Raw genomic sequence first — 24134 nt, forward strand, 5'->3', positions numbered from 1 at the left:
GTGGATGGTATGGAAGATTTACAGTTGCCTCGGGCGTATACGATATTAAATCAATTGGTTCGACAGTTGGTGAAAATCCAAACAGTGTTTAGCCCTGAACAACTACACATGTCGTTTCGTCAGCATATATTTCACGCAAGACGCAGAATGTCTCAATCGTTTCAGAACTCATTATCGGTGTACGAACTTGGTCCGTCGTAAACACCATTGATATCTTCAAAAAGTTCATACATGCCTGCGATATGCATTTCTGTCCATGATGTGATTGGCCAGTCGCTAGGAAATCGATGTGGCTTCGTTAATGACGTATGGTACATTTCTGCCCGTACCAACTGATCCCAAAAGTGTTCTAATCGATCAACGAGGTCGTTAGGGTCACACAGTCTACCGAGGCCGCTTCCTTTCTTTTTACTTCTTCCTTTGTGGGTGTTTATTTTGGAAACTGTTTTTGATGTCACCTCTTTGCTTCTTCTTTTATCTAGTAAAGGTTGTTGTTCCTCTAATCACTTTTGATTTGTTTGTAATCTTCCTATGTGGGTACAGGTGTATGATTTGCTTATTGATTTTATTCCTCCTGAGCTTCATTACTCCATGCTTGATGTTCTTGATATTTTGTCACTTCACGTTCAAATTCATTCATCTCTTCGCCTGTTGCCCTAACCATTATTAAACCTTTCCCGATATACCCACTTGTCCCAAATGACAGCTGCTGTCTTTTTATAACGAACCATATAATTTAACCCTACATAGTTTGTCCAGTCCTTTGGAAAATTAGCTGCAAATGCTAGAATATCCTTTTCGATTTGTTGACGACATCCTCGTGAAACGTTTCAGCACACGGTAACTTAAACTTATATTTGGATAGTGTCGTTGCCTCGGCCTCCTCATCTTAGATATATGGATCTAAAGGGCACACTGGTAACTTTTTAGTAGTCTCTGCACTTTCTCTTGTTCCTTTTATGATCTTAGTGCTCTCAACTAACTTACTAATTTCACCCGGTTCTTCTTCTGTTTCCGTTCGCACAGCTTCTTCTTGAGTGGTTGTTTTAATATCATTGGTATGTTCTGCAATACCTTTACTTGCTTTAATTAATAAAGTTAATGTTTGTTCAAAACCGGCTGTGAGGTCTTCTCATGCAGTTTGTTGTGAACTGTAACACCTCTTTCACTTTTTGTGGCTTTCTACAACATTACGAATCAGTTCCTGCTATTCACGAGCATCTTTACGAAGTCGCTTTTTATACGCTTCTGTGACATCACTGGCATACATTTTATATGATTGTTATGGTTGTTACATTGACGCGTTTGTTTCCATACCCTCGCGTATTTAACCGTGCATGTTCAAGTCAAATTAATAAAGAGAAAACTATGCAGGTAATTTGTGATCCGCGCAAACATGTCACAAAATTCATTCCACGAATGATTGGCAGATCACCAAGTCCACTTAATATTTCCAAGGCCATGCACGTCAATGCCACGAAATATCATTAACATTTTACAGTTGTCTCGGATCACTTTAGGCACATGTTTGTGTCGCTGGATTCATAGATTACATCGGTGTTTATGTGCCGATAACGTGAAAATATTTGTGTGGGATTGACATGATGTCGAACATCACATCATCGTACACTACAAGATTGTTTTTGTTTGCATCCAAATCGTCAATGGTAGGTGCTTCATCGATGGTGGAAAAGAAATCGACGATGGCGCTGCCACTCTTGTCACTCAGCAATTTTCAAAGTCTTATAAAACGTCATAACAAAGCCGATATCAGCCGACGGTGCAATCACGTACAACCGATGCCACTTAAACCTTCGTAAAATCATATCCAATAAAAGTTGTTTTTCCTGATCCAGCAGGGCCAATGATGAGTGCACGAACTGAGTTTGGAAATACAGACCCTCCAGTTCCATAACCATGCTTGGACGGTTTGCGTGTTGCCTGCGCAGAGAAGTCAATGACGGTGGAAACATCTGCGAATATTCTTATTCGTGACACCATTGAATAATACAGCATTTAATACAATCAAGTCTTCATAGTGTGTACGATGTCGGGTAAAAAATACCTACCGCAAATAAAACTCGAGTTCAAACACGTAATGGACGAGCAGCGTTCGCTGAAACTTGTGGAGAAAAACGTTCACGTTTATGAAAGCTTCTAGTTCCAGACATTCCATATATATCGGTTAAACCCATAATGGATGCGAACGCGCATGGTCTGGCTTCAAATGTCGGCAGTGATATCGCGTCTGCATGAACAATGTTACCAAGAACGCCATCAGATCCTGGATTAAATATCACGGTGAAAGCACACTCCTGGATAAAATTACTGTGGGGGTGGTACACGGCTGGATATATGATTCGATTCTAACAATCAACCAAAGCCGTTTGAAGCACCAGTAAACCGAGTTGAAGCAGCTTGTAACCGAAATGACTATGCTTATAAGGCATGAAACGATATCCGTTCACCTCAATGGGGCGATTTTGGTTATCCATGATTTAAATGCGATTGCTGGACCAGGTGCTGCAGCACGAATCACAAGATTGGTCATCAAAGGAGGTATGAAAATCAAGGTTGCACTGAGAGGCTCTCACTGAAAGTAAATTATATTAATATAAACAATGGACACAACAAGTCGAACTTTATCAAATAGAATCTACAGTCTGAGTGGTTATTGGATAGGTGAAGCAGCCGTGGAAACGTTAGCAAGTGCAGTAATGGTCACACTTTGAATTGCTCAAACATGGTTGCCGAACAAGTGTTGTGGCAAATTTACTTACCAGTACCAATACAAATCTCACATGCTGGGTTGATGTCCAAGCACCAAATGTTGTTCAACTGGAAATAGTAAAGGCGGATAAAAGCCTTTATGGCTAGTAAACACATTAACACCGACACCGGGGTTAAGTGTTTCAAATTTGTTCAGAATAGCTTTTGTAATCTTCACAGGAAATTTGATATTACCAAAGGTAAGTTCACAGAGATGCTGCCGGTATTTTCGAGGTATGTATCGGTGATCGCTAGCTAAATATAACACGGCCAAAATCGCCCTTGAAGACATCGAGTGTCAAAGCTGTGTACATTTATAACTGACCGTGGCGGGACCCACTCTGGTGTTTGAATGTTACTGGACCCATGAAACGGTTGATGGTGAGACTTGTACATGGACCTGGATAGAGCTTTTGATACTAAATCCAGTTCCTACTTTTGTGTATTTCTCCAAAGTCTTAGGAATCTTTTCAATAACATTGTCAATGTCATTATTGATATCAGTTGCGTCGCTACAGTTTAGGATTGTACGAGCGCCGTTGTGAATCCACGGTGTAACATAATCGTAATGGCTGGGTTTTGTATCGGCATAACCAAATATGCATTCCGAACAATATCTACTTTAACTGCAGACTGGTCAAAGTTTTGTAACAACGATGTAATTCCTGAATATTTTGTTTTACAGTTTCCGAGAGTCTTTACCCAGTTTGTATGTACGTGGAATAATTGTCACGTGATTTCTAAGTCATCACAACGGGTATGAAGTTTCAATTCAGGTACTTGTGATTGTTGTGCTCGGTCAAGAACATACTCAGCATATGCATAACGTTTTTGTTTGCCCTTAATACGACGACAGTCTTTTTAATCCTCATCATGGCAACGGGTTTGTTCAAATGCATCTACTATCTCAAGCATGTCACCTATTGCTATTTCAATATTACGCTGACGTGCAAATTGATTCAGTTCTTGAACAGTTACTTTCGTATTAACGACCAGTGGTAGATTAGTAAGCGCTGGTGGATTCAGTGTAAGTATGGGTCTTAATAATTCAAGTATGTAGGCCTGTGGCATACAACTTAGTACGATTATTCATATGATTGTGCGATTTGCTTAAGCTGAAGCACGGTTGGCATGCTTATATAAGGGGAAACCTTCTCTAAGAAACCGTCAAAAACATGTTTTGATTTTTGTATTTTTCCATGATCAGTAACTTCAATTGATTTGATCCTAGCTATTATGTCATTTTTTTCCGTATATGTCTGTGCAATCACAAGTGTTTTTGTTTAACGCGCCTGAAAATATTCACGAACGGATCCACATGGCCGGCAAAGCTGATTACGTGATTTGATTCCGTTTAAAACATGGTGGAGTACATGGACTAGTACGTAACAATAGCATGTGTGTTTTACAGTATTTATAGTGGCATGTTATGCCGCAGTATTCATATTTTCCAAGGTATACACCAATGTCATTGGTTTAATTCCTGTAGAAACAGCCATGTAAAGGTTTGTAAACACAACAGTTTTTGTGTTTTATTTGTTTGTTAAGAATATGTTTGTATTTGCCTTTGAAAAAGACTAATAAGGAGTCCAAAGCTCTCAGACTAGTTTGCATTTATCTTTTGTCCAAGACCGATAGCTTATTGTAACTACCAGCACCAAGCCAGAAAGATGAAGCCTAACAAACAGACAAATCTTTGTGGTGTATTGTGTCATCGGTGCTGCCATTGCCAATGTGAGTTTGCAACAAGGAGACAAACGGTTGTGGACCATTTTACGGAGTAGTTGCATCGGTTACCTTCTTCCCAATCCTTCCCTGAAATAGCCCTCTAACGGCAACAACGGGACGTTTGCGCCCAACTTCAGTCACTCTCCTAACTGTCACCACCCCAAAAACAACCACAAGTACAATTCTCTTTTCGACACTCCTCTGAGCTGTGACCCCTCGGACAGAACTCTGGAATTATGGAATTATGAACAACCAATTATATTTAATGTTACCCCGTGTCAGTTCCATGGATGCGTTCTCGAATAACACATTATGTTGTTTCACGGCTAAATTACCTCTGGCCATCCAATTGAACCAGGAGGCCCATTGGGAAGTGGCTTTAGACGAAATAATTCACCCTACATAAATCAAAAACATCGTTGAAAATCAAAACACTTTCATGACGACCAATTGCAACAAAACGTAGACGAACGCGTCACTGCAGGTGACTCTATGAAAACACAGGACTCCAAAACCAAACAGTTCACTATCTTTGAACCATTCCTGCAGAGTATTATTTTAGCGGTCAACATCTGGTGAACACAGTAGCTGCCAGGATCAATGCAGTGTTTGGCAAAGCATTGGACAAAGCCAAACGAGGTGTCATCTTCGAGTACCATGCTAATAAAATTTTTGGCTATGACATTTTGTCCTGAATTGTTTGACATTTTGGGTGGAGACCCCAAGATGATCATGACTAAAAACCAAATACCAGCCATTACCGGTAACGTGAATTTTGCGAAATATTTTGGATTCCCTGTAGAAATGACCAAGGACTAAATCTGATGATTGTGTACTCCGATGTTGTGGAGTAAAATGTGATGGAACACACCTCCGTACCGTTACTGCGAGTCATTCCTTTCAAAGTGAATTCTGTCGTGAGAGCTGACGAGAAAGGTGGAAACACCTATCACATTCATCGTGAATTTGTACATCCTCACCATTTACCCGACAGTAAGTCTTATCTCGACACTTTCAACATTGCTATAAAAGGATATTTGGGACAAAATATTCCGTTCACCAAAGGAAAATGTCACAGTGAAACTCCATTTTCGAAAACGATTCTCTAACAAATCGTAAGTCATGTATCCTGGGTACCAAGGAGTCGCGGACATAGTTTAGGACATATGTTGATATCTGCCTTTCGTTCTGTGGCCCTCGTTTTGACACCGATGCTGACACGAGGGTTGCACGCCTTGAAAGATGCCGCTATGACTCAAGGTAAAGAATATCTCCTTAATGTCATCATCTACATCCTCTACAAACAAAACCCCAAACAAGCCTTCTTGAGACCAGGTAAAATTTTCTTGCTTCAAACTGGCAAAAACGTTTTGGGCCGAGGAGATACTCCTATAAATGGCATGGACGCTGCTAGGCCAGACATTCCTGCTTCCCTGACGCCACAGCAAGGACAGCGCAGAAAGAGACGCAGAAAGCACCCCTCCAGAGGACTTAATACCCCAAGAGCTAGAAATACTAAGAAAAGAAACGTCAGAGAATTAGATATCTTTGATAATTATATCAGAGAGACAGAAAAAAGTGATGCACCGAGATATCGTGCATGTTCTGAGTCGGAACTGGATTTGTTTATTATGCCACCCACTATAATGGCGATGAAAGAATTCCACTGGATATAATTTCATCCAGTCTCCCCTTTGACGGATTCAGCTTTCATCGAGTTTGAAATCTAAGGACAGCCCGAAGATTACATCGATCTGAATAGCAGTTACTTGTACCTGAAAGTCAAAGTGATCAAAATGGACGACAAGGCTCCAGGAGCCGATGCTAGGGTAGCTCCTGTCAAGAATTTCATGCATTCCTTGTTCAGTGAAGTGGATTTGTACTTGAATAACAGACTGATCAGCAGTAGCATGGATACTTACCCGTACCCAGCGTACCTGGAAAATCTCTTGACGTACGTAAAAAGAGGTCAAGAACACTCTTCTGGGTGCTTACGTGGTATGGAACCTGACACATCACTCGATAACAAGTTTAACGACACCCCCCTGACAGTAGATGACGATCCTCATAATGCGAGCTTTAACGACCGTCGAAGAAAATCCTGCAAGCAAGTAGTTTATAACTGTTGGATCGTTTGCATTTAGACATGTTGTTACAAGACAAGTATTTGCTGAACGGAATGGATATCCGCCTAAGACTGAATCTTAGCAGTTCCGTTTTCCATTTGATGGCTCATGCCAACAAGTACAAAACCATAATCCAACAAGCCAGACTTTACGTGCTCCTCGTGGAAAAGTAACGTAAGTGAGAAACGACATCAATCGCACTTTGAGCAGAATGACCGCCAAGTATCCGATACGACGCGTGAAAGTGAACACTTTCACCATTGCGGCTGGTCTCCGATCCAAGATCGAGGATCATATGTTCCAAGGACATTGATTTCACTCCAGACCAAGGCAGCGACAATGGGCATTTCCACCTGTAAAATCTGGTTAAGTGCGTGTGGAACTTCAGCTTGCAGAAACTCTACCCTTACGCGGTGAATGTCATCTTGTATGTCAAATTCGACAATACTGTAGAAATCAACAGATTGAGAGAAGTCATTCTCGACTATTAGAAGCTATGGAAGACTCTTAACCTCTTTGAATGATGGAAAATCTTTGTCAGTGGAATGGTAGGATATCATGGAAACCGTGGAAGACAAAGAAAACATAATGATGAGGTCCAGATGGTAAGATCAAGAACAATATCTGGTGTCCTGTTTTCCAAACTCCTGACAGATAAAATTACAGAATTGACAAAGTAAGATTGCTAAGAATGTCAAAACGATCACCCCAGTCAAAATCAGCATGATACATGTCCAATGTTGAGTCAAGAAGAAGAATTGGATGAGTATCGGTAGGACGCTTGGGGTCTCATCTCGAAAAAAAACGTGTTGCAGCAGTCGTGTAAAGACTTATATGATCATTCCACTCTTTCTCTGATTGCTCTAGAGATCCATCACATCGATGCTTTTGGCTCAGAGTGCAGAGACGAAGCGAAGAAACGATTACTTGTCAGAGATCTTCAAGCGAAAATTCAGGATTGAATTGATGACCTAACATTACCTTTGAAACCAGGAAAAACAAAAATTGGATACCTGGGAACGTTATTACCTTTTAAACAATAATTTGTACACTGCTTCTTGGAATCGTGTCGTGTGTGCTAAAGATGCACTGCTTCGTCGCAAGTCTAAAGACCATCAAGCTTATGTCATCAACACAGGTGACAGTCATCTCCCAGGAACCCAATGGGTATTCGTCTACTTCCCCGAAGATGATTGTGTGCAGTATTTTGATTCGTGTGGATTGCCGCCTTTAGAAGACGACATCATTGACTATATGAAAAGAAATGCCTGGACGACACTACTCAATAACGTGAAATTACAAGGCACAGATTCCATGGTGTGTGTAAAATATGTATGCATTTTCTTCATCAATTCAGACTTGGATATTCTTTAGAACATTCAGTGACTTTTTGATCGTGACTCTTCTAGAAACGACGAAAAGTTGGTCGATGATTTGTGACTATAATGAATATCTCTTGTATTTAGCTAGAAAATGTAGTGTACATCATTGGCCCAATGACCTCCCTTAGTGGAGGTCTAGCTTGACCACACAACATTGCCAACCTTGTCAAAAAATGTGCTTTTTGAAAAGTTGTTTTATTATTAGTTGTTGGTTGTTTCTTTGTTAAATAACAATGTTCTTCAATGTTATATGTTGGTTAGTTGTTGCTCTTTGGCTTCTCTCCTTCCCTCAACATGAAACCAAATATCATAGTGTTCCGACGTTAATAACCGTATGGATGTTTTCTATCGCGTCCGCGCTTGAGCAATATAAACAGTGAAGTCTCCAGTCTGACCATGTTTAAAGTTAAACAGCATAATATTGGATCCCCTGCAACATACCCAGAATTCTTGATGAACACAAATCCCAATATTAATCTAACATTCGAAAATATCATAAGTTTTATACACGAATCCAATCTAAACAAAAAAGCTAAGAAAGTAAATCAAAGACGAGTCAAAAATATTACAAATCACTGTTTGGGAATTATGACGGCCGGCTCGGTCTCGTGAGTTCACAGACTGACACAGCCGTTCATAGCCCGAATAATAAAAACCAGTTAAGGACCAATATTACAAAATCACTGTTTGGGAATTATGACGGCCGGCTCGGTCTCGTGGGTTCACAGACTGACACAGCCATTCATACCCCGAATAATAAAAACCAGTTCAGGTCGAATCTAATGAAAAAAAAACAATTTTTAAAAATAAAAAAAAATCACTGTTTGGGAATTATGACGACCCGCTAGGTCTCGTGGGTTCACAGACTGACACAGGCGTCCATAGCCCGAATAATAAAAACCAGTTAAGGATGAATATTACAAAATCACTGTTTGGGAATCATAACGACCTGCTAGGTCTCGTGGGTTCACAGACTGACACAGCCGTTCATAGCCCGAATAATAAAAACCAGTTAAGGACCAATATTACAAAATCACTGTTTGGGAATTATGACGGCCGGCTCGGTCTCGTGGGTTCACAGACTGACACAGCCATTCATACCCCGAATAATAAAAACCAGTTCAGGTCGAATCTAATAAAAAAAAAACAATTTTTAAAAATAAAAAAAAATCACTGTTTGGGAATTATGACGACCCGCTAGGTCTCGTGGGTTCACAGACTGACACAGGCGTCCATAGCCCGAATAATAAAAACCAGTTAAGGATGAATATTACAAAATCACTGTTTGGGAATCATAACGACCTGCTAGGTCTCGTGGGTTCACAGACTGACACAGCCGTTCATAGCCCGAATAATAAAAACCAATTAAGGCCACAAAAAATTAAAATAGGAAAGTATGAATTAAAACAGGACTCCATAATAACATACAAACAACCATAAAACAAGTTTTCACTCCAAACCAATAAGATAAGGAATCAAAATAAATAAGGAATTCAAGACTAAAAAAGAAAAAAGAAAATTAAAAACAAAAATTAAAAACAAAAAAACAAAAAAGAAAAAAATCTTTTTAAAAATCTTTATCTATACTGTCTTCCTGATCTATTATTAACCGTCTCCTTGTCTCTTAAACAACATCTGGCTAAAATTTTAAATCAAGCTTCCACAGCTATTTCTACATACTCAGCCAAATCCAGGCAATGTTGGCAGACGACCCGGAAGAATTTGAAACTTCCACGCTGGCAGCGGCCCTGGAAGTATCATCGTCCAGCGGCGATGAAGCTGAGGACCATGCACCACCTAAACAGAGTGGAAGAAAGGAAGGCTCTGTCTACCGGAATATGGGACTGGGAAAGGCAATTGATGAGATCAAAAAAGCGGGCCACTTCGTCAATGCAATCCAATACATTAATTGGCGCTCTATTATGAAGCTTACTCAGAGTTCTCCTTACGCCAGGTGACCGAGGCGGCTAAATACATCGCTAAACTTCATGGTTATGCCTTTCCAGGAGAAACTAACGAAGAAAGCAAACAGCCCAGCTATACAGGAAAGCAGAGGACAGACGGAGAACGTTTGCCTAAAAACAAAAGCCCTTCTTAGGGCTACTAAAATTGCCTGTAAATATCTAATAGGGATCCATTAATTTTTCAGCCATATTGCTACTATGTCTGCAGTGTGACAGTTTATAGTGATGTCTAGCACTGGGACATCATGCCGCAGACATGTAGCATGATGTCCCACCCAGCCACATTATCCTGACACCAGGCTGACCAGTCCTAACACTAAACTCTTGATGCTGATGCTAAGATCTATATCTGAGGTGAAGCCTATGGCAAGTAACCTCCACAACTACTACCAGCACCACAGCCACTACTGGCACCACAGCCACTACAAGCACAACAGCCACTGCCAGTACCTCAACCAACGAGAGCCGCTGGCCCCCAGATGGAAAAGTGGGAGGAGAAGTTAAAGGGGTTCGAAAGATAGCAACAAGAGTGTGAGCCGCAGCGCAGGCAGGAAATAAGTAGACTTCATGATCGACTTCATGATCGACGGGTGTGGAATAGAAGAAGAAGGCAGAGAGAAGCCTTGACTATTCCAAGTTTGTGTGTTTTTGTATGCTTGTATTTTATCTTAACGATAAAATTTGTTCCTACACTATGTGGATAGTATATAATGCGTTTTTTCTTCCCTTCTGTGTTGATAGTAAATAATGGGTTATTTTCTTCCCTTCTGTTTTGATATTAGATACTGGGTTATTTTCTTCCCTTCTGTGTTGATAGTAGGTAATATGTGAAGTTATTGTAATGGTTCTCTTCCTTCACGTTCGTGCTTCAGGAATATAATTCGGAGCGTTCGTCATTCGCGCGTTTAAAACTTTAAATAAACAAAGATAGCTTCTAACCACCTTGACAAAATTAACACGTTGCAAGAGCCAGTAGACGATTTGGGTATGGTGGAGGAGATATTGGTTAGTATGGAGGATGGAGCGTAAAGTCCCCACCGTCTTAACAATCAACAACATAACGATGACGAAGTAAAAACTAAGAGAGTTGTTGAAACAGGAAAAGGAGGAGAAGGAGGAGGAAGAAGATAAAAAGAGAATGAGAGTCTTGAATGAAAACAAAAATAAAGAAGAGGAGAATGAAAAGAGCAAAATAGAGGAGGATGAGAAGAAGAAAGGGGAGAAGAAAAAGAAGAAGAATGTAGTAGAGAAAATAAGAAGTTGTTGGAGGAAAAGAACAAATTAAAAGACAAAGAAAAAACTCAAAAGCTCTTTTCAGGGCCACTCCATTGCCCCGAAAAGATAGCTGTTAATTTTGCCCTTTTTGTGTTTGTGTTTGCGAATTTCTTTTGTTTGTGTGATATGTCTATGTCTCTCTCTATAAAGAAGTTTTATGTCCCGCCCCACCAAGCGTTCTATAAAGTTATCTGGCCCGCCCCGCCAGCGTTCTACCTTTTATCCGCTCTCACTGTTTGGTCCGATTGAGGTCAGCCACTTGCTGTATTGTTGCCAATGTCCAGTACCGTGACTTCACCCCACCTGTTCCGTTCCTATCGTCCCTATACAAACCCAACCTATACTCAACTTTCCCTTGTCCGTAAAGTGGCCCAGGAGGTCTTGTAATGGACATTCCCATTGTTCATATAACTTTCGTGCGTAAAGTGGCCCGGGGAGTTTAGCATGGACATTCCCATTGTCTGTAAAGTGGCCCACTTCACTACTAGCGCAATGGTATCATTTATTTCTTGCGGGAAGGAAAGTTTGAAACTTGATTACAAAATTCGGTAGGGACATGCTTCTTGGAGACAAAGTTCTTGTACAGAGAGGCATTATTCACAAATAACCCAAACATTGTCCATTATTTCTATGAAGCTGTAAAAGTACTAATATAGAAAAATGAAATTTTAAATATTATTGAATCATTAAGACGTCAAAAAGAAGAATGGTTTTATTTGATTTTAAATAGTCATCATACTTTAACTCATTTTGGAGAAAAAAATCCAAACAATACAAAACTATCTGCAATGACTTTACGTTTTCCTTTGTTCTTTATATTTCTTGCTGAGTATCATTGAGCATATTTTTTATTTGTTTGTTTCCTGGGAATGAAGACAGACTGGAATGAATATATATCACACGAAGACAGAGCAAACAATAATATATACCGCAGTAGATGCCTAATATATATATATATATATATATATATATATATATATATATATATATATATATATATATATATATATATATATATATATATATATATACTAATAAAAAAACTGCTAGTTGCATACGTGTTTAGTACACGAACGTAAATTAAAACCAAACAGTTTAAATCATAGTTTTTAGTGACATTAACTTTATCGAGGTTTGAATGTTGGCATATTGGCACGGTGTAATGTTAGCTGATTTCCATTTTGCAAATATAATTCTTATACACACCGCCTCCTAAGATTGCGGGGTATTAAAGATTACGTTTGTCTTGTTTCTGGATGATAACTAAAGTCCTTCGAAACAGAATTTACACAACTTGAGACATATATGTCCCTCAGTCCACAGAAGAACCATTTCAGATTCGGTTATATTAACTCATAAAACAAGGTCACTGATGCCTAAAAATATATTCTACCTGTGCATTACTTATTCAGACGATACTTTAAGTTATAACGAACATATCTAAATCCGAAAATTGTATGTGGATCCCATGGCGTAAATTATAACCCTCTTGACTTTGTGTCCAAAACTTCAAAGTTAAGGATTTTTCTATGCATTTCGTTTCCAGATGATAGCATAAATTCTCAGGAACGCATTCGGATGTAACTTGGTACACTTTTTCCTGTGAGTCAAAGAAAATATCCTGTTACATTTCAGAGCTCGAATGATCCAGTTAACGGTTCCTAAAATAAATATTGTGATGATAACTACTGGTGAACAGATTCAATGCAATGCCATACATGCATTTATCTTGGCATAAAAATGAACACAATTATTGCCACTTACTAAACAAAATAAAGGTTTTGCTTATGCATTTCATTTAAGTCCAGTGAAACTCCCATTGATTGTAGGATTGTTGATCAAATGACAAGGTCATTTTTCAAACTTAGATTTTGTGTTATTCGATTTCTAGATTTCAGAATTTAACAAATTTAAAATATTTGTTCTCATTTTTACCTAGGAAGAACTCCATTAATATGGGTATCATTTCCTCTAAGGTTAAGTTTTCTTTCATAAAATAGATGTATGTATTGTGTATGTATGTATTGTGTTTTGTTTTCGGTCAAATGAAATTATCACTATATAACGTAGTTTTGTCAAGATTTGTAAATGTATTCCCCTCTTCAACAGAAAGACCCCTAATAACTTTATTGTCCCGAATACTATTATTAAAAATAGACTTGAGCTTCGCATTTCATTTTGCATTAGAAGTGGAGTCCTATTTATCAAATTTTAGAAAAACTCCGTACATGTATTGTGATCCTTTTACTTCTTAAGAAGGAACCCTATCGATCTGAGAGACTGTAGCTTGAAATTCAAGGTTTGTGTTATTTAAAAAAAAATCCGTTGCATTTTATTACCGAAAAATAACTAAGCTTCTCTATAACTAAAGAAAACCTAGGACATATATTACTTTGCCGAGAAAGAATACCGAATTGCTCAGGTCTTTGGAACTTTTAGGCCAGTAGGAAATCCTAGCTGGCTGAAAATTAGCCTAGGAGTTGGACGTCTGTACTTGACTTTTCTTGTGATGCAAGTATACTGAAGACATTATATTTATCCAATTAACTTTATGCTGACGTTCGCGGTACATTTCTTGATGCAATGTTTTGCGATTTCATCTTCTTGTCTGAAAATAGAATTGAAAAAGCATGGTCCTATTTTAACAGATGTTGAGTACTTCCACAAATTGAAAATTATGAGTAGTCATAGGCGTTTGTGTTATATATTAGTAGTAAAATGTCGTCATAAAATCTGTATCGTGTTTAAAAATTTAGCAAAAATTTGTCGTCTCATTAAATTTTCTAAAATACTATGCTCGCTGAAATTTTGTGACTTAAATCATACAACAGAATACAACAAAACAACTTGAAACTACGGTAGAATGGATTCTATACTACCACTGCTACTACTGCTACTACAACAACTACTACTGCTACTACTACTACTAATAATAATAATAATTATTATTATTATTATTATGATGATGATGATGATGATGATTATTATTATTATTATTATTATTATTAGAGTGAAGAGGACAAAGCCAATCAGATTCAACGTCAATTTGATGGAATAAGTGAACTCCTTCAGGGTAACGCAGTTGCTGGGATTGTTAACGAAAAAACTTTTGCTGTCAGCAATCTTGAGGAGGATCCAAATATACCTGAACTTCGTCAGACAATTCTCAACATAGCCAAGTCACAACCTTACTGGAATGAGGAACTGCCAGCAAAATGGATTCAATTAGAAGATCGTTTAATGGAGGAACGGGAAAAGGGGAAAGTTATAATAACTTTTGATGATGTGGTCAAGATAGACAGAACCTGCCCGGCACCAATATATGACCTCAGGCAGCTCAAACTCTTTTTGACATACCAAAATAGTATCGGAAATCTGGTTTATTACGACCAACAACCGATACAGGACACAGTCGTTCTTGACCCCCAGTGGATCGTAAATGCTTTTTGTAGCCTCGTGGCGGACGTAAGATGCTCAAAAAAATTTGGAGAAATTGATGATAAGTGGATTCAAATGACAAAGACAGCCATCATGACTGATTCTTTAGCAACACAGATTTGGAAAACAAGGAAGGACGATTTGTACATCAAGTACCAGAAAGAGCTCCTCAGTTACATGGAAAAATTGGGCATGATTGCAAAAGCAAGGATAGTATCGGAAGACGGTCAAGAGGAGGAGGAATTGTCTATTTACTTCATACCATGTCTTCTGAAGACGGTTCCGGATGAGAGTTTCTTATCTTGTGGCAAGAGAAAAGATTCGACATGTTCTCCGATACTGTGCTTTACGTTTGAGAAGAACTTCCTGCCACCATCAGTTTTTCACCGCCTTCTAGCTACATGCATTGCTAAATGGCCTGTGTCCAGGCAAGGCAAAAAGTTTCTGATGTTTTGTGGATGTGGCATATTTGATATATCGACTGGGGCATCTAGACACCGACTGACAGTACTTCATCTCGGTGACGTAATTGCTATTAAAATTTCCCTGGTGTCTTCTTTTATGAAAAATCTGGATGGAAGACTTTGTGATCAAGTACGACGTTTTGTCGACAGTACGCTGAGGAAAGAATTCAGCAGATTTCTGTCACATACTGAACGAAAGGAAACAATGTCAAAAAATTATAAATGTGAAGCTGAAGAAGAGAAAAGAACTATTCCATTCAAGTGTCGAATTCTCTGCCCTGACTTTCAGGATATCTATGTCGTCTCTGAAAACGAGGGTCTCATAGACGTTGAGGAATTGTTGCTGGCCCACGAAGAAGGGCAATATAGCTGTGTTGAACATTCTGACAGGCACGAGCCACATATTATTGACACAAGAGATGTCCTGAAAGATTGGTTTCCAGACAAGGTAAGGATCGGCTAGACTTTACACACACACTCACACACACACACACACACACACACACACACACATATGTATAGTGGGCAAGTTTAACATTTGAAAATATATGCTTTACTATGCCGAGTCACTAAGTTAGTTTTAATTCTTTCCTTTTCATTTATTTTTTTATTTTGCTGTTTATTTATTGCAGTTAATTAAATGTTTCATTCTGATTTGAATAATTATGTTTCAATTAACTATTTATTTTGGCATATACATATTCCATGAACAAAACTATGTTAATCTTCATCACGTTCTGATAAAGAACATCTTACACTGAGATAAATTATTCACGGAATTTTTATTTTATTTATTGTAGATATGATAAAGATTAAGTCTCACTTTTGATTGAATCAGTGAAAACAAGTCATCGTCATAAAGAGATTATTACTATGTCTTAACATAAAATCAAACTCGTCTTTCAGGTTGGAAGTGGATGTTCACCTTTCGGTAAGAATACACATTAAATTGCTTTTCACTTGTCTGTTATAGCTAGTATGGTGTAACATTCGTATGGCTAGTACGGTGTAAAATTCTTATGGCTAATATGGTGTAAAATTCTTATGGCTAGTACGGTGTAAAATTCTTATGGCTAGTACGGTGTGAAATTCTTATGGCTAATATGGTGTAAAATTCTTATGGCTAGTACGGTGTAAAATTCTTATGGCTAATATCGTGTAAAATTCTTATGGCTAGTATGGTGTAAAATTCTTATGGCTAGTATGGTGTAAAATTATTATGGCTAGTATGGCGTAAAATTCTTATGGCTAATATGGTGTAAAATTCTTATGGCTAATATGGAGTAGAATTCTTATGGCTAATATGGTGTAAAATTCTTATGGCTAATATGGAGTAGAATTATTATGGCTAGTATGGTGTAAAATTCTTATGGCTAATATGGAGTAGAATTATTATGGCTAGTATGGTGTAAAATTCTTATGGCTAATATGGTGTAAAATTCTTATGGCTAATATGGTGTAAAATTCGTATGGCTAATATAGTGTAAAATTCTTATGGCTAGTACGGTGTAAAATTCGTATGGCTAATATGGTGTAAAATTCTTATGGCTAGTACGGTGTAAAATTCTTATGGCTAATATGGTGTAAAATTCTTATGGCTAATATGGTGTAAAATTCTTATGGCTAGTATGGTGTAAAATTCTTATGGCTAATATGGTGTCAAATTCTTATGGCTAATATGGTGTCAAATTCTTATGGCTAATATGGTGTAAAATTCGTATGGCTAATATGGTGTCAAATTCAAACTCGCTTATGAATACGAAAACATCTAGTTTATGAATTCAGACAAAATTGCTTCTGGCTGTATTGTCCGTTTGTTTAGCATTTTATTAAAACATACTGGAGATGAGTCTCTGAGTCACAAATGAAATTCTCTGGATGAAAACAATATGATGCATTTAAAAAAAGACCTGCACATAAAATCTTCTTTCATTTTCATTGCAGAAACCATGTGGGGACGGCTGGGGAATGTGACAGAACAGGAACACGACGAGCCCCTCTCAGATTTACAAATGTCTAGAATTGCAAGGTGCATCGGAATTGGGTGGAAGGAGCTGGGAATAGAACTCGGTTTGTCAAGTATAGAGATAGACCACGTCGAGGAGGATTTCCCGAAAAATGTGTGTGGTAGAATCTACCAGGTGCTGAAGATATGGGCACAAAAGTCTGGAAGGGAGGCAACTTTCGGAAAATTAATTTGCGCAATTAAAGACAGTGGGTGTAGAGTAGATGAAGAGCAATTTAAAAATGTCATGGAGGGAAATGTCTAAATTTCGATGAAATGCTTCGCTTGCTTTCTAGGGAACGGTGTATCCATGTACAAATCATGGAAACTACAGTGATCAAAATATTTTGCGAACTAGAAAAATGTTTTGTTTGCCGAGAGCATATCCCTGTATGTGTGGTTATATAAATGCAAGCGGTATATAGAGACACTCCCTGTGATAAAACTATGAAGCCTTTTCTAATGGCGTACTTTAAATGCTCAAATGATACACTAAAGCTGTTATTTATTTTAATAGACATTGAAAATAAACTTATTATCGTATAACATGCTTAACTGCAATCGGTATCCAAAACCTTTCAATATTTTAAAGGTTATGGAAAAGAGATTTACTCCTTAAAATACAAAATAGTGAAAATTACATTCAAATTAAATAACCAACTATTTCTTTTTCGAGGCTAACTGTTTCAACATTTTTCCTGCTATCATTTTCAGTCTCTTAAAATTCAGTCGTTAATGACCTAAAATATTTTTCTAGCTGAACTAGAGTAGTAACATGAGGTAGGGTAGTTGCAAAATATATGACAAATAATACAACCATAATAAGGCTTCATTCCGTTAGGAAAACGGTCATACCAAAAGACTTATAAAAATGGTACTAACAGTTGCTAGGCGCTCAGCATTAAGAGGTTAGTGTTAGGACTGGTCTGCCTTGTGTCAGGATAATGTGACTGGGTCGGACATGATGTTACGTGTCTGCGGCATGATGCCCCAGTGCTAGACATCACTATAAACTGACACACTGCAGACATCGTAGCGATATGACTGAAAAATTGTTAAACCTACATTACAAATCCAAATCACACACACACACGCTGTTCTGGAAACGGTTCAGGAGTGGTGCACGTCGAAATAGCATGGTAATTACGAATCATCGAATTGTTTTTAGGTATTTGTTGTTGTATAGTTGTAGGGTTTAACACCATTTTTCAGTACAAGATAGGCTATATATAGCGGCAAGTTTAAATGGTGGAGGAAGAACCCGGGCAGTGGACGGCAGTGATCCGTAACGGTAAGCGCTTTAGACCACTCGGCCAATCGGGGCCCCTTCCAGGTTATTGTCAACGTTTGTTGTATGTTTTTCTGAGATCAACCAAGTTTTAGGTTTCGTTTGCTTGGTTCGTTAATTGGGTATAGCAGGAAAAATATAAATGTGTCGTTCCTCGGATCATATATTGTACAGGGCCTGTTATTATAATCTTTCGCGTATATACAATTTGATTACCTTGCAGAGAAAAGAGTATAATTCTATTTGTCATCTCTGCATGGAAACTAGCTGTGGAAAAGGATTTGTCGAAAAATGAACTAATCTTCTGAAAGATTCAGTTTTAGTTGCTATATTTTAACGTGAACCTGGAAGGCACATAAGCCAATAGTTGACGATTCTGAATATTTTGAGTAGAATCTAAGGCTTCATCGCATTATAATTTCAAGTCTAATCAATTGTAATATAATTACAATTAGCTAAGCATTGAATTATGTACAGTTTCTTCCTAATTTTGATTTGTGCTTTCTTAAGTAGTTGCATAATTAGTACACGTCACCTTTCTTCACAGTTATATAATATATAATACAATATATACTGCCAAACTGTTTAGTTTAATTGTAAATTAATTACATTTATTTCCTTCAATTATTAACATTATACAAGGATACATTTGAGATCTGTCTTTGAATGGACTTCGCGCAATATCTCAACGTTAAGTAATAATTACATAGTATCTGATTTTCATATTTCAAGGAGAAATATTTGTAAAGTCACAAATTGTATCACATTCTTCTTTATGTCATGCAATATACCAATTGAATGCATATTTATGTTTTTACCATGACAGAATTAATTCCTTACTTTGATTTAAATTAATATCTTTATTAATGATTTCCTTACCCTGCTTCTTTGCACCTCCACCCAGACCATCAACCCTTTAATCTCTACAGAAAGAGCAGAGTCACACAAAACTCCAGAATGCTAAGAAAAATTGGAAACGGAACTGGCTAATCATGCAATCGCGTTCCAGATATATATATATATATATATATATATATATATATATATATATATATATATATATATATATATATATATATTCCAATATGCATGTTACTTATAGATTCAACATTTGCATTTTATTACAACTTACAGTAATTAATTTCTTTACTCATTTGACAATATGCGCATTCTTTTATCATTTTAATGATTATTTTCTCTTATTACCACTCTCTTGGTGAAGAATAATTCGCTATATACATGTATGTCTTGCTTTCAAATGTATTAATTGCTTTCTTCATATAATGTGCCACTTTTATGTTTATGATAACAGAGTAATGGTTGTGCTTATCAACATGTAGTATAAATAAAAGCATTGCGGTTATTCTCTCAAGCGGTTTTTTTTTTTTTTTTTGTTTATCTGTAAGCATGCAATACAATCACCTTCTTTAGCTGTTGAATAGGATTAATCAAACTATAAAAGTTGTCATTTTCATTTATTTTACCAACTGTCTCAAGGAACGAAATGCTGCTGCTGACGATGCTGATGATGACGACGATTCGAGTAAGACACTCAGTTTCATTTTAATTTCTTCTTCAAATAACTAGCAGCAGGGGGGGGGGGGGCGAATCGGACAACTTTTTCGACAAAATTTGATTAAGGTTTTAAAACGACAAATAGAGCCTTCCTTCGAAATCTCACTTTTCGAACAAAAAAAAAATAAAGTCTCCGTTTGGCAAATGGAGACTTAGCGTTTTTTGCTCGAAAACGCTATATTTCGCGACAACATCTCGTTGGTGTTTTCCCGTGGTAATCATCGGGCGTCCCGCGTCGATGTCATCGCCCCCCCTGCTGCTATGATCTTACAAACAGAGTGATCACTAACTCCTCCTCTTGTAGATCAATTAGGTTACTTGACTGATCGGTAAGTCTAAAATTAATTCTCGTTAAAAACCGATTATGGCATCTCATATAGACCGGATTAATCGGACTCTCAACGATTAAGAATCCCGGAGGGGCTGTTGGTGAAAATGAATAAAGGATATACCCCTGTTGAGCCTGATTTGATTGCTTGGTATCCACCTGGTAACTCCCTTCGATAGCATCACACACTAGATTGATCGCTATCACCGATGCGATATTTACGTTGTATGGAGCAATATGCCTACCATCATCTCCGTTATCGTGTTTGAGGATAGTTGATGGGGTGAGAAAATCATTAAGAGACTTTCTTAGTTCTGGTGCGTTGTATCCTGGAAACTTGAAATCGGGTAAATTGGCTTCTGTGATATTATACTCGGTTATGAATTTTTGTTTATTATCATCGCTGCTATCGGATATTGTTTTAACGATTCGTTCATTGATATATTCCATGTCTGATATAAGTTGATTTAACACCTCAACGTGTTTTTGTGCTTTTGTTTTCCGTAGCTGTTCTAGTTGTGATTGGTAAATACGATTAATCTCGGCAAACGCATCAGTGATATCATTTAAACCAACTGTGGTCGACGCGAACAATTTAGGAGTTTTCTTATACGGAAACTCCCATTGCATGGTATTCCTGTCTCGAAATATAAACTTGCTGGGTAATAACGCGCCTTTTATAATAGACCAATCAGGTCGATACCGGGGGGTAATCTCATGAAACGATTGCTTATTCGTGTGCAAGTCCGCGGGGATTTCATGAGGTGGATTCTTAGGCCATCCTAGTATGGTTCTTATTGAACTACCATAAATATCAACCATATACCCCGGTGTGCTTATTTCAATCGTCGACGATAACGTCGGTTCATGAACCGTAATAGCGATTTTTGATTCTTTTCCTGTGATCGATTTTATCCTGCGTTGAAATTCTTTATTGATTTGCTCTATTTGGTATGACCCAGTTGGTATTGTAACCTCCTTCCAGTCTGGGGTCCCATCGGGTTTATTTGTCCATGCAAAAACCAGCGAGTTATTAGGTTGTTGTCCGTTAAATGCGTCCGCTCGGATATTAGGCCAACTGTGATATATTCGCAATTTTGCCAGCGCTATTTCCTTCACTGGAACCGGTGATGGAAAGTTCACACTGAATTCGGGTTTTGTTGACGTTATCGATATCATATTTGTTTGTACCGGAGTGGTATTCTCCGCGATCCGCTGAAGTAATTGAAACCCTTCGGGGTTCAGCGACATTATTATTATTCGTTGTTTTTAGTGTCTAATTTCAACAACCAGAGCCCATTGAAGTGGTTCCGGCTTCCAGTTGAAAATCCTCAATTTTTGACATCGCGGAGCTGTACAACTGGACCATCGTGGAGAATTCAACATCGGATATGAACAAATTATCAATCGACAACGAGATCAACCCGGATAATTTCGAGTACGCGTCGGATACTATTTGATGTTTTACTGTATACTCGTCGAGTTTTTTCTGAAAACACGATGATATCTTTTTAGTGATTGCGTTGGCGACTCCAGCAATTGTTGTCATCGCGGAGATAGCGATTGGAACAGCGATCGGGGCTATCGTGGTCACCGTGGATAAAATAACACCGGTACCGGCTACTATACCCGACACCGAGTACACGACCGCGTCGATGGCGGTTATTTTTCGGCGGTATTTTTTTATTTTTGCGCGGTATTGTTCGGAAAGCGTTTTCAAATTCGCGGAGAATTCTTTTGCGGTATCGAATCGATATTGATGTGACGTCGGTGATACCTCTGATTCAATTACCCTGGTGGTCATTTTTATTTTAAAAGAGCTAGTGTTTTTAATTAATTAGATTCGCTACAAATTCCACATACCATGTGATGTTTGCCCCGGCTAAATTTCCATCAACGGCATAAATTGTAAACTGTTCAGTTGCGTTCTTGTCTATAATTGTTGATATTGTATTGTTAAACCCGGATGAACTCGACGATAATATATTAAACTGCATCATTGAAACCAGTGTCAATCGATAAATGCCCTTAACAGTTGCGGTGATATTTACTGTATTCTGTGTAGGAGTCCAATCGAATGATCCATGCCGAATTGTGTATACTGTGTTGATGATGTTCTCATGAGGGGTTTTTATTTTTTCGAATTGCTCTGCTACTCTCGGTAGTCCGTCTTTAATCGCTTCAACATCAGTTCTAATTATTTCTATTCTCAGCAAATTCGCGTCCATATTATTCTTGTTCGCTGCAACATCAAGTTTGATTGTTTCTATTTCCCGTGTATTCTCGGTCATACTTTTTTTGTTCGCTGCAACATCAAGTTTGATTGTTCCTATTTCATATGTATGCACGTCTATACCTTTTTTGTTCGCTGCAACATCAGTTTTGATTATTCCTATTCCCCGCCAATACGCGTCTATATTTTTTTTGTTCGCTTCAATATCAGTTTTGATTGTTCTTATTTCCTGTGTATGCGAGTCTACATTATTTATGATCGTTGCAACATTAGCGCCGATTATTTCTATTTCCCGTTCATGCACGTCTACACTCCTTTTGTTCGCTGCAACATCAGTTTTGATTGTTTCTATTTCCTGTCTATACGCAGTGATATCATTTATAGTTGTTGTAATCTCATCCAGCTTGGTATTTTTTTTACCAAAGAATTTATCAAAGTTGTCATCGATCCTGTTAACATTTTTTCGTAACGTGTAAAATTGGCCCGACAGCGTTGTAAACTCCGAAATAGTAGTTTTTATCCCCGCAAGATTCGGTTCGGTTACCGTCGGGGTCCCAAAAAAACTAGCGGTAGTGAGTTGTATATCGGTGACAGATTTTTTCACCTCGGTGACAGATTTTTTCACCTGCGCGTCAAGTTCGGTCACCGATTTATCCAACCTTATAAAACCGTCTTTGACTAATGTTACCGCCGATATATGTTCACCCGGTTTGAGTCGTCCGTCGCCGGTATACAACGCGATAGTGCCCTCGGCGGCGTCACGCTGTCGTATTAAAACGTCATCAAGCGACACATTACTGGATTTCAATTTACCCTGGCGGTCCTGAAATACGACTATTTCACCTGGGTCAACACTGGTTAAATTCAACGTATCAGCGATTTCATCCTCGATTAGTTTTTTTATGTCATCGGTGGCGGGCGTTTCCGTGGATTTTTTCAGCGCCGAAACCGGTCGTCCCCAAATATCAATCATCGTTATTGTAAAAAAAAACGGCGTTTCTAATTAACCCGCCGGGCCTCTACGACCCCACTAGTGTATTCGTTTACAACCACATGAGGTGGTTTCCGCGATGATGAAATCGCCGCGAGTACGTTCAATACCTCACGGCCGCATATCGGTGGGTCGCTTAATCGCTGTGTTGGCAGCGTGGAATAAAAAACCCGGGCTGAACACGCCCGGGCTGAACACGCCCGGATATACCGCATAAACTCGGTCGGCGGAGCTAACCCGTATGAATCAAAATAGACGATCGCACGCGGATCAATCGCGTATGTAACCCAATGAGTTCCCGCTCCGGAGGACCCATCGAGGTTAATTATGCCTGTTTCAATATTCCTTGGTGCCGCCGGTAATTGATCCCTCATAAAAACACCTCTGAAGTTTTTTATCGCTAACGCGTTTGCGGCGTCTATTAAATCAAAATTAGACATGGGAGTCATTAAACGGTTCCCGGTAGTCTTAGACCCTTTCCCGAGTACCATGAATACGGGGTTCCCGGTAGTCTTAGACCCTTTCCCGAGTACCATAAATACGGGGTTCCCGGTAGTCTTAGACCCTT

General features: G+C 38.4%; 1 protein-coding gene across 1 annotated transcript in view; it reads left to right on the forward strand.

Annotated features, from left to right (window-relative positions):
• The window catches only part of LOC149779659 (uncharacterized), a 93507-nt gene extending 73696 nt beyond the window's left edge, over positions 1–19811 (forward strand). The window contains exons 14-16 of the mRNA XM_089940479.1: positions 14254–15594; positions 16053–16077; positions 17091–19811. Coding sequence (XP_089796605.1) covers positions 14254–15594; positions 16053–16077; positions 17091–17416 — 1692 coding nt within the window. The 3' untranslated portion in view covers positions 17417–19811. The remainder of the gene's footprint in view (positions 1–14253; positions 15595–16052; positions 16078–17090) is intronic.
• The last annotated feature ends 4323 nt before the right edge of the window (positions 19812–24134 follow it).

Source organism: Sinohyriopsis cumingii, chromosome 17 (assembly GCF_028554795.1).
Source record: "Sinohyriopsis cumingii isolate HCF-2022 chromosome 17, ASM2855479v2, whole genome shotgun sequence".
NCBI classification, from domain to species: Eukaryota; Metazoa; Mollusca; class Bivalvia; order Unionida; family Unionidae; genus Sinohyriopsis; species Sinohyriopsis cumingii.